Here is a 15,381-nt window from a genome sequence, read left to right as displayed (position 1 = left end):
CACTTTTTCACTCTCTTTTACGGCTTTTTTCTCTGTTTACACTTCAGCAGCAGAGTACATTTACGTGTAAGGACGTGTAGATATTTACAAAAGCCTTGCCATAACGTTGGAATCAAAGATACTGTGATGCCTTCATGCACTTTCACAAGCTTAGGCACTGTAAATGCTGACTGTGACAGATGCGTTCCTTTGTGAAAATTGTCTTCCCGTGCGAATAACACTGGACTTACCTACTTTCCCGTTTTGCCTCTTCTGTAGAACTTAGTGCCACAGCTGGAAGCCTGCCTTTGACAACACCCATGTCCCCATCTGCCACATCTGCCCAGAACCTGGTCATGTCCTCATCGGGAGTGGGGGCAGAGGCCAGCGTCACGCTGACCCTGGCTGACACTCAGGGTTTGCTCTCCGGGGGGCTGGACACGGTCACGCTCAACATCGCTTCTCAGGTGAGTTCCTGTGTTCCCCCCGCCCCACGGGGTCGTCCCGGGGAACATATCACTTTCCTGAGTGTGTGTTCTGAATACGCTCTTTCAAAGCTGAAGTGGTTTTTTTCTGATTAAATTGAAAAAGTAATTTGTTAAATGCAAAGTGGGGAGTACAAGAAAATCCAGACAATACAGAAAAGCATTTAAAAAAATCCACTACCCAAACGGAACTGCACTTAATGTTTGAGTGTGTCTACCCTTCTAAACCTTTCTATGCATACGTACAGATGCGTATTTTCTAACTTTTAGAGAAATGAGCTCACGTATATATCGTGTAGTGTAAACTTTTCCCCCTCTCATTGATTATATTGTGAATATCTTCCCGTCAGTGATTTTAGCAGTGCAGACGTTTGTAATGGCTGTACCACCGTTCGTCTTGTAGATGAGTTTACTGAGGGGCACTGCGTTGCATCCAGGGTTTGTTATTAGTAGGGTGGAAATTCTTATGCTCTGTATCACTTATGTTCTTAGATGAATCCCTGCAGGAGATGTGCTGGATAGAAGGGTGTACATTTTAGATAACGCATTGAGCTTAAGATGCCGAAAAACCTTTCACAGCTTAATTAGAAAACTCATGAGAAAGGATGATTAATTACAGTGATGAATCCCTGTAGTAAAGCGCTGTAGGAGTTTCGACAGCGGACCTGTCTGCTGGTCCCTGTCTGTGCGTGTGCCCGGCTGTGCGTGTGCCCGGCTGTGCGTGTGCCCGGCTGTGCGTGTGCCCGGCTGTGCGTGTCCCTGGCTGTGCGTGTGCCCGGCTGTGCGTGTCCCTGGCTGTGCGTGTCCCTGGCTGTGCGTGTGCCCGGCTGTGCGTGTGCCCGGCTGTGCGTGTCCCTGGCTGTGCGTGTGCCCGGCTGTGCGTGTCCCTGGCTGTGCGTGTCCCTGGCTGTGCGTGTGCCCGGCTGTGCGTGTGCCCGGCTGTGCGTGTGCCCGGCTGTGCGTGTCCCTGGCTGTGTGTGTGCACGGCTGTGCGTGTGCCCGGCTGTGCGTGGCCCTGGCTGTGCGTGTGCCCGGCTGTGCGTGTCGCTGGCTGTGAAGAGGCAGGCTGGGCAGCGGAGTAGACAGTCACCTGCTCTCCTGGCTGGAGCCTCGTCTCCGCTCTGGGCTCTCACTGTGCAGGGAAACGCTGACGGCTGTGGCATCCAGAGCAGGGTCTCTTCTGATCCTGCCACAGGTGCGTGCTGGCTGTTTTGACTGCAGGAAGATGGGTTAGCTCTTCTAGGTCCTCCCTCTTTCCCTTTGTAGAACGGTCACGTGTCCTCTGCTCGCTCTGGGCTCACGCCCTGTGAGATCCCCTGCCAGCATGCCCGGCCCTTTCCCCAGGGAACACGTGGGACACTGCATGCGAGGGGCTTCTGTCCCGGCCGACCAGAACGCTCCCTCCCAGGCGATTTTGACTCAGCAGCCTGGGCCCCCTGAGCAGTTGAGGGGTCTACAAAATTCATGTGCACTTGGGGAATGAGAATTATTACAATTTCCACCTCAGTGTAAATGAAATATAGCAAAGAAACAGACTGCAAGTAATAATACAAACCAAAAATAAGTGACTTCTAGATGATGCCATTTTAGCGGATTCAGGTCATCATTTCTGTAAGTATAGCTAATTGTTGAGCATTTATTTTATTAGGCACTTGATTTTTGAATCAGGGCATTTGCATTAAGAATACTTAACATTAGCCTTTGGAACACCAGCCGTAAGCTAGTAAATCACGTCGTATTCAGGATTCATTTTAATTAAGCTTTTTTATTTTGAGATAATTGTGGATTCGCAGGCAGTTGTAAGAAATAACACAGATCCCGTAGACCCCGTACCCAGTTTCTCCAGTGGTAGCGTCTTGTAAAACCAGGGCACCGCACCCTCCAGGTGGTGTCATTGGCACAGTCAGGACGCAGAACACGCCCATCCCCACAAGGATCCCTCAGGTTGCCCTTTTAGCCACATCTGCTTCCCCTTCCCCCTGACAACTGCTGATCTCTTCTACAGTGTTGTCATTTCAAAACAAAAAGGAATTGTAATTTCCCCTTGATAAACCTGTATGAGCTAAGAGTCTCAAATGTCTTAGCTTTAGTTGGGAATATATGAATTTATTGAGCCAGCACTTCTTCAGGTGTGTCAGAATTTCTGGCCAGCAGTTGTATTTGTTCTTGATTAATAAAATAAGGAAATGTGAATTTATTAATTTTGATTGACAAATTTGATTGATTTTTCAAAATTGGGTACCAACACTGGGTACCAACTGTCTAATCAGAGTGGGGGCCAAAGCCAGCCACAGACACATAAAAGTGCAGCAGTAACTGCTACTTGAAGATAGCAATATTCAACCGACCTCCCTGTGTAAGGGGGGCAGTGGACATGATGCTTTATTAGGGTACATAGGAACTTTTCAATCCATCCCACGTTTGTGTAAGAAAATTGGACTGATGGATGGAGATACCTAAAATATTATTTCACTTTTTAAAAAATCGCCTATGGAAAGTAAAGAATCTTAATTGAGGCTCTCTTTTTTCTAGAATCTAGATGACCTTGTAAATTTATTTTCTGTCCCATATATCCCATATTCTACCCCGTTGCCTTTGTTTCCCCATCTGCCTTGGGCGGCGTCTTTGCAGTAAGAAGTGCACCTGAAATCCTCTGGTGGAGGAAGTGTTCACAGCGCCGTCTGGCCCTGCGTTTCATCTCCCCGCCCGCTCCTCGCCTCTGTCCTCCCGGTTGGGGCTCAGCCTGTGTCAGTCCCGTGAGGGCATTGAGCAGCAGCCCTCCCCTTCAGCTTGCAGGCCCCCAGCGACATGGGCCATGTTCTGTGTGGCCGTGTGACCCCTTACCCCTTAGCATCGTGCATTGATGGGGATTCTTCAAATCCATGGTTTTGAGTGCGTGTTTTGAGGATGTGTGAAATACACTTAGAATCAGCTTTAATTGTAGCGGTTCGAGTTGTGTTCTTAGTATGGAGCCTGCATTTGCAGTACAGTGTTGGTTCCTTTAGGTTGAACTTCGTCTCTGCACTCACTTAGAATCAGCTTTAATTGTAGCGGTTCGAGTTGTGTTCTTAGTATGGAGCCTGCATTTGCAGTACAGTGTTGGTTCCTTTAGGTTGAACTTCGTCTCTGCACTCATTCCCTGCATCGCCCTCACCACATCCATTCTCTCTCTCTGTCTCAGATTCACAGTCAGTTGATAAAGGTGTGCTGGCATGGCAGTAAGACTCAAAGTAGTTTTGTATGTCTATTTTTAAACAAATGTCCTTTATATATTTTTTTTTACAAGGTTACTGAGATATAATTTATATATCGTAAAGTTCACCCATGTATTTAAAGTGTGCAATTCAATGGTCTTTAGTATGTTTGCAGAGCTGTACAACCATCACCATATCTAATTTTAGAACAGGTCATCACCTGAGAAGATCCCTTGTCCCATTAGCAGTTAGCAGTCACTCCCCAAGTCCCTCCCTCGACCCCAGATCCACCCCACCCCTGCAGGTCTCCCCCAGCCCCTGGCAACCACTGATCCACTCTCTGTAGATTTGCCGATTCTGGGCACTTCCCATAAATGGAATCATAAGACTCTGCTCCTTGTGACTGGCCTCCTTCACTGGCTTGCACACGTTGTAGCCGTGTCATCATCATTCTGTTTTATTGATGAATACTGTTCCATTGTATAGCTGTACCACATTTTGTCTGTTGGTTCATCAGTTCATGGATATTGGGGTTCTCTGCCTGTTTGGGCTGTTGTGAATAGTGCTGCTGTGCACATTCCTGTACAAGGTTTCAAGTGGATGTAGGTTTTCGTTTCTCTGAGCGGAATTGCTGAGTCATATGGTGATTCTGTGGTTAGCGTTTGAGGACCTGCCAGCTTGTTTTCCGAAGTTACTGCACCATAAGAGATCTTTTAAATTACAACTGGATTTGATCACGTCACAACTTCTAAAGCAGTAATCACCTCTGCCAGGGTCAGCAGTTCCCAGCCTTGCTCACGGACCCCGCTCTCTCGGGCCCTGGGGGTGCGGGCTCGCCCCAGGTCATCCTGGTGAGCCCCACTCCACAGCCGTCGGCAGCCTGTGAAGAAATCGCCTATCAGGTACAGCACACGTTTTATCCACAATCTCTCATAGTTTTCAAAAAACGTAGCTTCAGAAGGGATGGGCTGGAGGGTCCTGGAGAGTCCTGCATGGCCGGGCTCGGCGCCAGCCTGAGGAGGTGTGTCTCCCGAGAGACGAGCAGGTGCTGAGCAGGGAGGACCCGGGGCTGGGGGGTTAGCACTGGGTCTCGTTTGTTCCATGATTTTCCAGTAATGTGGAAGTGTAGTTTTAAATCTATCACTGTCTTCTTTACTTGCCCACTGATCAGATTGCACGTGGCCATTTACTTGCCTTTGTTCCTTTTGTAGGATTTCCTGTCATACCTTGGCTGATTCTTTCAAGTCTTGCTATACTTTTTCATAGTATACACGTTCACGTGTGTGTGCATGGCCTATTTCTCCTTTGACTAGTCCTTTTTCTTAAACGCAGTTTGGCAGCGGGGGTGAGGGTGGACGAACACGTAGTAAATGACAGAGTTCCACATATAAAGGCCTAAAAACTCCTGGAACTTTGCAGAGAAGTAAAGACGAGGGGTGAGGACCTCGCCCGCAGCGGCCACGACAAGTGACCTGGGGGCCGGGTCTGCGGCTGGGGTCCCAGCCGGCGCCGCGCTCTGCTTCCCAGAGCCTGCCCAGTCAGCGTGCTTGAGGCACGCCTGAGCTGCTCGAGGCACGCCTGAGCTGCTCGTTGCAGCTGCTCCCACGGGAGGCCGGGAGGCCGGCCGCCTCCCACAGATGACAGCCGAGCTTGGGGGCTGGGTTCGGGGCGGGGCTGCCTGTACCCCTCGCGCCGGTCCCGTCAAGCCGGGATTTGTGACCTGCTCCAGGTGACGGACGTGTCTCCTAACCTGGCCCAGGGTGGGCAGCCCGAGAAGGAGGGCCGGCTGCACCAGTGCCTGGAGTGTGGCCGCACCTTCGCCTCGGCCGCCCTGCTGCTGCACCACAGCAAGGAGATGCACGGCCGGGAGCGCATCCACGTCTGCCCTGTGTGCAGGAAGGCCTTCAAGCGCGCCACGCACCTCAAGGTACGCCCCCGCCCCCCTCCCGCCAGCGTCACCGCTCTTCGCTTCAGGTCAGAGGCGCTGCACGGGCCTAGGACTCAGTGGGGTCAGGACTCTTCCTAGTGAGCGACACGGTTCCCATCTCTTTTCGAGGAAAGGCCCGTGGAGGTGAACATATTTACAGATCACCTTGAGATGCCGTTTCTCCCATCACGGGGACACATATGAGAGCTCTGTCGGCACCTATGAGCAGGGCTCTGGGGAGGCAGGAACTTCCGTGATGGCTGGCAGGCTGCAGAATTGGTCTGGCGTCCTGCAGGGGAATTAGGCGATACCTAACCACGCGAGAGCGGCTCCCACCATGAGAGTTGGCAGAAAGGCATATATGCCCGCCCGAGCTCAGGGTTAGGTCAGCGTTGTTCGTAGCTGCCAGTCATTGGGGACAACCTGAGGGTCCCACTCTGGGACGTCCACACAGTAGAGGAAAGAATGAGGAAGGGTACTGTGATGTGACTTCCAGGACCACCGGTCAGGGGGAGTGCCCAGGCCTGTGACTTCCGGGCCAGAGCCCCTCCTCTGCTGCTGCTTAGTTACCAAAAGCACGAGAATCCTGTGACGCCTGATTGCACAGTGAATCCCACACTTCCTTTTTCAGGGCCTTTAGAGGAGGCGGTCAGTCAGTAAACCGAGTTTCTGTTCTCCAGGCCTCCATCTGCCTGGCACCTCTCGCCTCTTTTTCTACTGTTTTCTGAGATGAGAAGCCCCAGTATTAATGTGTTCTGAAAAGAGGACTCCATGTTCGTTTTTAAAAGCAAAACACTGACTGTCAAACGAAGTCTTCTTGCAGAGGCTGCAGCGCGAGGTCGGTGAGGTTGGCGAGCGCTCCTTATGCCTGAGGGGCCCCCAGCCCCGCCCGACCTCTGTGTGCCTCTGCCTCTGCCACTTAGAGCCTCTGTGCTCCTGGTCGGGTCACGTACCGTCTGCAGCTTCAGTTTCCTGCTTTATAAAGTAAGGGTGTTAATACTTACATTTTAGGGTGAGTTTGAGGAATATAAAGCACTTAAGGCCTGCACTGAGCTCTTAGTAGACAGTACAGAAATTATAACTATACTAACGTTACAGCCTGATAGAGGAGAAATCCTTTTGAAGAGGGAAAAGAATAAAAATGGTTCAAGAAAATTTAAGATGTTTAAAATCGTATATGTTACTATATATAGACATAACTCTTCCATAAACATCTACAGTTTGAAATACTAAATCTGGCCTTTTAATACTTATAAGTTACTTTCTCTTGATGACCTTCAGAAATCTGGAATTTTTAAAAAATTACATTGTGCCAGAAAATAAGGAAGTACCCATCACACCCACATGCAGTATATGACGGGACCGTGTCAGGGGGACACGGGGGCAACTGAAAGAGTTCCTAGGGGCCAAAGCTGGAGCAGGCGGGGCAAGAAAACAAAGTAGAATTGGGTTATAGCCCACAGTGCAAAACCTCCACGATCGTTACTGGTGGAAACATGATCGACTGAACAGGCTAGTCTCCCGTGCAGAAGAATCCCGAGTAGCCCCTGTGGATGCTGCCCCCAAGAAGGGGTGGCCCCACTCCTTAGGGGCGAGCGGCAGCAAGGGCACGTGATGGGAGGGGGTAAAAATGGCCGCCCTTCCCTGGAGAAACCTGACAGATGCTGCCTGCGTGATCAGAGTCAGTGCCAGCAGTGATGATACTGTGGGATGGAAATGGCACGGAACTCCCCACGGCCCACACCCCACAGCCCACAGCCCTGGTCTGGTGCTGAGGAAAACATCAGACACCTCTCAGTTGAGGGACATCCTGCAAAATACCCAGCCGGTCCTCTAACAACTGTCACGGTGGCCGACAGGGAGGGAGGCCGAGACACCACCCCGCCCAGATGCAGCCCAGGGGCTCGGGGGGAGCCTGGGTCTCCCTGGCAAGCCGCAGGCCCGGCCTCCCATCCACCAGGTACCACCTCCGACTCTGCTCCGGGAGCGCCCACGAGGGTCCGGATCGGAGGCGAGCCTGTGGTCCTCCTCCCACTGATGGGCCTTTCTGTGCTGGGTTTTCCTCTCCTGTTTCAAGTCTGTAAAGCTCTGTTATGATCTTCAGTATTCCTCACGTGTGTGTTTGTCTCTCCCAGGAGCACATGCAGACGCATCAAGCCGGTCCCTCCTTGAGCTCTCAGAAGCCGAGGGTGTTCCAGTGTGACACTTGTGAGAAGGCCTTTGCCAAACCAAGCCAGCTGGAGCGACACAGCCGCATCCACACAGGTGACCGCGCAGCGGGCCCCACAGCCGCGCTTCGTGCCCCCCGCCCCTCCGTCCCTCGGGGCCACGGACTCGGCCTCCCACCCTCTCTGACCTTCTGTGCACCCCCCAGGCCTCCATTCACCTGGCAGCCGGGCCAGAGCCCTCGGAGGCTCCCCCTGAGCACCCCCGGCAGAGCCCGCCAGACCTCCCTGAGCCCCCGAGGACCCCCGGCCACAGGCAGGTCTCTCCCCGCATCCAGCTCTCTGTCTGGCGCCCACCCTTTTCCCGGTGCTCTCTGGTGGGTCATCGTCTTCCCAGCCCTTCTGTCCCTTTGCCGGCCGTCTCTGACTCACCTTCACACGGACGCCTCCTCCCGAGAGGCCCTGCCCCGCTGGTGCCCCGGCTGGCATGAGGGCCTCATGTGTGGTCAGCAGGTGCCCGGCAGCCCTCCTTGGCCTGCGGGCCATGTGTCCTCAGGGATGCCCCTTGCCTGTCAGCGCAGACCCGGCGCCCACCGGGTGTCCAGCAAGTAGCTCTTGAGTGAAAAACAACCATGTGGTTACTTCATAATGCATTCGTTCAAAAGCATAATGAAGAGAGACGACTGCCGTTTTTACTGGCATAGATGCACATGAAGGGTTTGGCGTGTGTGTAAAGTGGGCACCTTGTGGCTGTCACTGGGGCCACGTCCCCCTGCTCACATGGGTGCCCCGTCGTCACTCCAGCTCCTGATGTCTTCAGCTTCCCCTTCCGTCTCCAGAGAATCCCAGCTTCTGAGGACGGTGTGATCAGAGTGGCCCACAGGGCAGTCTCCCTTTTGGTCACTGCCAGTCATCTGACGAGCGGCCTCGCTCATCTGTGGCCGTTCTCGTTTCTCAGGCATGACGCCATCATAGTCCCAGGCCCAGAGTTCAGGGCAGGAGACCTTGGGGGGCCATTTTTAGGACTCTGCCTGCCCTAGGCGAGCTGCAGGAAGACCTCCTTTGTCGTTGGCTGTGGAGGGACACCTGGGGGGCTGAGGACCAGGTGCTCCCAGGACAGCCCTGGGGGTGCTGGCACGTGACCCCAAGAGGCAGCGTGGCAGAGCACGTGGGAAAGAACCTTCAAGGCCAGGGGGAAGGGCTGTGCCAGGCCCTGGGGCAGGAAGGGACCCGGTCCCTGGGACTTGGAAGTGGGTGCGTGACAGCGAGGGGTGGCAGGACTGCCAGGGCCGCAGGGGGTGGAAGCAGAGAGATGCTGCGTGGGGCGGGCCGGGCTCCGCAGTGTGGCTGTAGGGCAGGCGTTCACCTGGGCAGGCCCCCAGCGGAAGTCAGCTTGGCGACTTTTCCCTCCATTTGTCAGTTTCCACGTCAGCTTGAAAGCAATTAAGTACCATCTGAAGCATATTGTATAAACCATACTTTTAGTCAATTGGATTTGATATTCCCATGTCCTTAATGTCTTTTTGCTTTTCTGCTCAAAATGGATTAGAAACATTTTGTTTGAACCATATGTGCTCTACTTTTATTTCTGGGTGCTTCTAGGTCTTTCCGTAGCTTTTGATCAAGGTGTCTTTCATGGCTCCCCATGGAGTGGCCTTGCTGGAACCCTGTGGGTTAGCATCCTGAGTGAGGAACGTCCTTAGCCTGCTGTTAAACTCGCATCCCTTCTTCGGAGTTACTCTGTGCTGTGTGTGCTCGTCGAGCGCCATCTATCAGGGACGCTGACTGTGCTGTCTGTCCCCAGGGGAGCGGCCATTCCACTGCACCCTCTGCGAGAAGGCCTTCAACCAGAAGAGCGCGCTGCAGGTGCACATGAAGAAGCACACGGGGGAGCGGCCCTACCGGTGCAACTACTGCGTCATGGGCTTCACGCAGAAGAGCAACATGAAGCTGCACATGAAGCGGGCCCACAGCTACGCGGGTGAGGCGTCCTGGCTGCACGGTGCGCGGGGCTCTGTGAGCTGAGCGGTCCACGCCCGGCCGGCCCCCAGGGGTTGGCCCTGCGTCCCCGCCTCAGGCTCAGGGTCCAGGTCGGGCGAGTCTGTGCCCTGTGGCTCCGCAGATGGGCCTCCGTGTCCCCGAGCTGACTCCCCCGCATTGGTGCCGGCAGGGCAGGGGCGTCCCTCTGTCCGCCTTGTTTCCCGCGTTGTCCAGGAATGCCCGCACCCTTTATGGAGACAGGCAGGGGCGGGGGGCTTGGGGCGGGGGCTGGAACGCAGCCCGCGGAGTGTCTCCGACAAGTCAGGGAGGGTTACAGCCTGCGTCTTGGGCTCGCTCTGCCGGTCTGGGTGCTGTGGCCACGAGGGGAGTCGGACGGCCTGAGCGTGGCGGGAGTAGTGCCCAGGGCTTTCCTGGAGCCACAGGGGTAGGACCCTTCGTGTTGTGAAGTTTTTGAGGAAGAGGAAGTTCTAACATCTACACGCTAGTGCTTCGTGCTTTACTTTCTGTTAGAAAACTTGTGCCTGTCGTTATCACTAGTATTAATTAGTAATCGCTCATCAAGGATGTCATACGAACATAGGCTTTATGAGCATAGGGAACGAGCGCTCTGTGCGTATTCAAGTATTCGTATTCAAGTAACAGTAATTGTCGTCACCGACAGAATTATGAAGCCTGCAGCTCAGATGACTCTTTTTTCACCGGGAAGGAAAACAAATCAACTTAGGAATTTCTTGTCTCCGTTTAAGTTGTCCTTATTTAAATGTGAATAATTTTGTGCTAGTGAATGTCTGGGACTCTTTCTTTATCACCACGGCAGGAACCTTGCAGGAACCCGCCGTCCCCCAGGAGCACGGAGGGGAGGTGCTGAGCCGCGCGCTCCACCTGGAGGAGGTGGAGCCGGAACCCACGAGCGAGTGGCAGACCCTGGCCAACGTGTTCTGACACAGCCCGGCCCCGAGAGCGTCTCCAGAGTGAAGTGTGGGGAAGAACAAAGCACTTGGGATTCTGTTTTGAAGCCTCAAGTGTTAAAAATGTTACCACAGCAGCTGTAAAATTATCTGAAGAATCATTGGCTTTCAGAGACTTCAGGAAGAAAGCTGGGAAAGGTGGAAGCACGTTGCTGTTGTTCTGCAAATCCCTGAACTCAGGTACTACGTCAGCAGTCTCGCCTACTCCGTGGCCAGTGCGTCTAGTTAAAAAGAAATTAACTGGATCGGACTCTCATTGTAGTGTGATTTCTTTGTATTAGCAAAGACAGAAGTTAACGTGGAAAAACCCAGATAGGTTTTCCTTCATGCTTTCTGTTATAAGAAGCATAGCTCATGAAACAAACATAAGATAGGTGCATGAAGTTCGGAAAAAACGTTACAACACGCAGGGAGGTTTTTTCCGTCTTTTTCTCTGTGAGTTTTGAAATTAGTAGAAATCGACTCTAATTTTTAGTCTACCATAAGTTAATATAACTAATACCTTGAGAGATGGCCGGACCAGTTCTCTCTCCATTACAAATATCTAATCGTTAGTGACAAGAATGCAGTGTCTGGGGCGTACACCCGGGGAGCAGAGCCAGCCTGACACACACGTGAGGATCCAGCTGCCCACGCGGGATGATGCCACTCGCGCTGCCCGAGTTGATACTCGGGGACATGGGTCGGGCTACCGCAGAAAGCACAAGCCATGCACTGCAGGTCCGAAATCGCAGAATGGTCTCCTGGGAACAAAGGGACTGCAGCCCTGTCCGCCTCAGTGATTAAGAAGTGTATTTGTACTTTGAGGGCAAGAACCTGTGTGAGCCCCGTGGTTTTCTCTTCGTGCATAAGCAGGTGTGTTTTTTATTTCAGGGAATTCTTTAGTATCATCAATGGTGCCACGTTGAACATGTCCCAAACCAAATCCTACCCCGCGCTGCCCGCGCTGGGGCAGAGTGTGTGTCGTTCCCACAGCATTCCAAAGATGGAAACTTCTTTACTTCATGTGAATCTCTCCTTTGAAATTATTTATATGTTCTATATATAAATACATATGTACATATACAGATATATGGGCCTCTGTGTGGCCGAACAGTATATTTTGTAAATAAGCACTAGTCCCAGTTACAGAGAGAGCGACAGAGTTTTTACCTCCCAGCGAGCACTTCAGATCAGTATTGTATTCATTTTATTAATAAATGGATAGCCTTGTCATTGTGACATAAAGCTGGGGTTGGTTTTTTGTTTTTGTTTTTCCTGAAAAATAATCGCCTTTGTTTTCTCTCTCATTGCCTCGCTGGTTTCAGAAGAGAGCAGTTTTATGATATAAATATTGTATGGACTTTGCATATTAAGAGAGGAGCTCATTTCAGATTCCTGAAGACAGAGACATTTCACTGTTATTTTTTGAAGGGGCGTCTTCTGATTTTTTGTTGCTCACGCTTCTGGCATATGTATATAAGTAACATCGATAGTGATATAAAACCTTTTGTTATGTGAAAATATTTAAGTCAGAAAACTGTTAAATAATATTACTTTTTTTTTTCAAACTGCTTTATGTATTGTATATTTTTTTAAGGGAGAAAAAAAAAAAGCCTTATTTGACTTATTCTTGTGATGCTGGACTTGTATACCCTGAGGTTTTTCTTGGATGTCAGTGTGTATACCTGGCTGCAGTCTGTTATTCAGAATAATTGTCATTGCGCCAGAGTTTAAAGGTTCTGCTTTTATTGCACTTTTCTTTTATAATTTTGTATTAAACTATTTTAGAAATGTTGATTAATTCTGGTGAACAAATATCTCCGAAGTTGAAATGATTGAAATCTTAAAAACTTTGTTTTTGCTAGGTTATTTATTTTGGTTTCAGCATTAAATGTCATCTCAGGTCAGTCTCTGAAAGGGGTTTGTTTAATTCCTAATGGTATAGAAAGCGTAGTTCAGTGGATTGTATTGGTGCACTGCCCAAGTAAGGCCTTACCAGGTGAATCTAAAGCCTACTTTTATTTTGGTTAATGAAAAAACAAATCTGTCAATAATCTGTTTTGTGAGTTTTCTCAGTTAATTATCAGGCAAACACAAGACATTAATGTATTCTTTTGATTTACTTCCTAATTATAAAAGCTGCTTCTTTGCAAGACATTCCTTGAAAAATAAGGTTTTGTAAAGACATAATATCACTTGAACTTTTTGGTGGAGTGGAGTACAGGTTGATCTTTATACTTTACTGGTTGATAAAATGTCTTCTGACAAGAGATTTCTAGTCTCCTGCATAACCAGGGTTTTGAGGATAGATAATTGTATTTTTAAAAATATCTCATCATAGCGTATCTGCTTTGGAAGTAACAATAAATAAAAAATGAAGTTAGGAAATGTGATTAATTTTTTTCTTTTAAAATATTTAAAATAGTTTGGCACATGAATTCCTTTCAAGCTCAGGTTTTTACAGAAAAGCATTTTAATGATATTTTCCTGTACCTCTGCGCTTGACGAACGCTACCCTTGCAAGGTTTATTTGCAGATCTTCAAACTAAAAATCCGAATATGGTGTGATGACAGGCAGGCCGTCTGTGTTAGGTAGCAGTGTCTGTTGTTTTCACTGTTGGCCATATTCAGCGGTATCCTGGTCATAAATGACCAGGCAAGAAAACAAAGTAGAATTGTAAAGTAGTGCCTTTAGAAAGGGCATGACTGTCTTTAACTGTCTTCTGTGGTAAAGTAACGGTGAAGCCCTTAAGTAAGCCGAAGGAGGGTGCGTTCCCTTCCCACCCATGATACTGAACTGGAAACTGGGATGTGGCTCACAGGCCGCTGGGGGGCAGGAGGCAGCTGCACAAGTGGTCACGTCTGCGTGAAATGGCGGTAGATGCAAATGGAAACACCTTTGCACTCCCACGCCCTGCCCCAGGCTCTCCTCTGTCCCTCTTAAAGGCAGGCGTGTGGTTGGAGGGTCCTGCAAGAATGGGGCTCAGCCTGCAGCCTGTTGGTTCAGCAGGAAGTCCCTCAAATGTCTCCTTATCCTCTGACAGCACGCTACTGACAGGACGAGGAGAATCGGTCCTAAAGTGAGTAGTTCCCATCCTTGCGTCAAGTTTCCATCTCCTCCAGTGTCAGCACTGAACTAACGAGTGTTTCTCCAGAAGAGTATTTTGTAATTCCTGCCCATTGCCGTTTGTGAGCTTGAGTTCTACAAGAACACCAGTATTTATGCGCAAGAGGCGCGTGCGTTAGTACAGGGGCGGAACTCTGAAAAGGAGGTGGGTTTCTGTTCTTCCCACGGAGTTTCCCTCTTTGCAGAAGGATAGTGATAACTCATGAAGATACACATTTTTAACATTAAAAGATCATCACTCAGATTTATGTAAATTTGAAACAGCTAAGGTGATTTTTATTTTTTCCTGGGCTTTGCTCAGAGGGAATGGTAAGAAGTTTGCTGTTCTCATTGCTTGTTTGTAGAAAGAATATTGCTCTATTAGTGTTCAAAATACGGCGGGTGGGGGAAGGGGGCTGTTCTTTCAGAAGCGATCAGGTCGTGGCCCATTTGTTCCCTCTACCGTGGATTGCAGCTGTTTAAAATGGCCCGGCCGAGTGTTTCCGGAAAGCGTGGCTTTTTGGTGGTGTAAGATTGCTGCTGATACTTAAACACAGTCAAGGGCACGAGTCTACGGTGCGTCTTGGGCTTGGGCAGAGCTGGGAAGTCAGGCCTTGGGGCCTCAGGTCAGATAGCCAGGGCGCTGACGGGCCGCCTGTCTTCAGGCAGTTCGGTTCACTTCTCTGGTCTGTGAAATTAGTTGATTAGATGTCTTCCTTCCCAGCTCGAGGACCTATTCTTAACCAGTGAGCTGTGGTGTATCGGGAGGTAGTTCTCCAGGGGTCTGTCTCATTTCTGCAAGCGTTAGGGTAAAGCACTGGCCATCTCTGCTCCACGATCTCTTCAAGGCAGTTTGAAGAGAATACGACCTCGGGAGAGAGGACATCTTCCTCCAGAGCCAAGTGATGCTTTTCTTACTGACCCGTGTAATCAAGGTATGTCTCACCGAAGCAAAGGTCAGGCCGGCTTGCCGTGTGTTTATTGGAGACTCAGGTTCCCAAAGGCCTGCTTCCTCTCCCGGGACACGACACCCTGCGTGCAGGCATCACCTGGCCCGCTCTGGGCTGCGTGTGGTGGTCGGGGCCTGGGGTATCAACACAGACGCCGGGGCTCTGGTGCCTCCTCCTGCTGTGAGTTGCCAGCCCCTGCTCTCTGGCCCGGGAGCCTCAAGTCTCCTGCCAGCAGCCGGGAAGCTGGCGGGTCGTCTTCTAAGCCGGCAGGTGGGGAGAACTTACCATGTTTCACAGTTCTTGGCAGTATGTTCCCGGCTCAGCATACTCTATGAATGGAAATTTTTTTTTTACAAATGTCAATGATTAATTTATTCTGCACCACCCATAGTGTTACTTCTATCACTGAGGAGATGTTACTGTCATGCAGTACCTTTTAAAGTGTTAAATCCCTCTACTCTCTAAGGAAAAAGTGAAAAACGGGGCAACACACAGCCCTACCCTCTCCTTTCTGCCAATAAACAGGTGTTTCCCTGATTTTTAAATTCTTTATCGACCAGAAGAGATGGTTCTATGCCACTAGTTTAGTATCAGAACAGGGTGATTGTAGGTTACCCTGTTAAC

General features: G+C 50.4%; 1 protein-coding gene across 4 annotated transcripts in view; it reads left to right on the top strand.

The window, feature by feature from the left end:
- ZNF236 (zinc finger protein 236) overlaps positions 1–12,265 on the top strand; it is a 101,118-nt gene extending 88,853 nt beyond the window's left edge. For all 4 annotated transcript variants that reach the window (XM_082853351.1, XM_082853354.1, XM_082853352.1 and 1 more), the window contains 6 exons: positions 259–446; positions 4,432–4,560; positions 5,388–5,585; positions 7,721–7,850; positions 9,555–9,731; positions 10,569–12,265. In XM_082853351.1, the coding sequence (XP_082709477.1) occupies positions 259–446; positions 4,432–4,560; positions 5,388–5,585; positions 7,721–7,850; positions 9,555–9,731; positions 10,569–10,693 (947 nt within the window). In that variant the 3' untranslated portion in view covers positions 10,694–12,265. The remainder of the gene's footprint in view (positions 1–258; positions 447–4,431; positions 4,561–5,387; positions 5,586–7,720; positions 7,851–9,554; positions 9,732–10,568) is intronic.
- The last annotated feature ends 3,116 nt before the right edge of the window (positions 12,266–15,381 follow it).

This window comes from Leucopleurus acutus, assembly GCF_964270905.1.
Source record: "Leucopleurus acutus genome assembly, chromosome: 13".
In the NCBI taxonomy this organism is placed as follows: Eukaryota; Metazoa; Chordata; class Mammalia; order Artiodactyla; family Delphinidae; genus Leucopleurus; species Leucopleurus acutus.
This window is presented reverse-complemented; position numbering and strand designations above follow the sequence as displayed.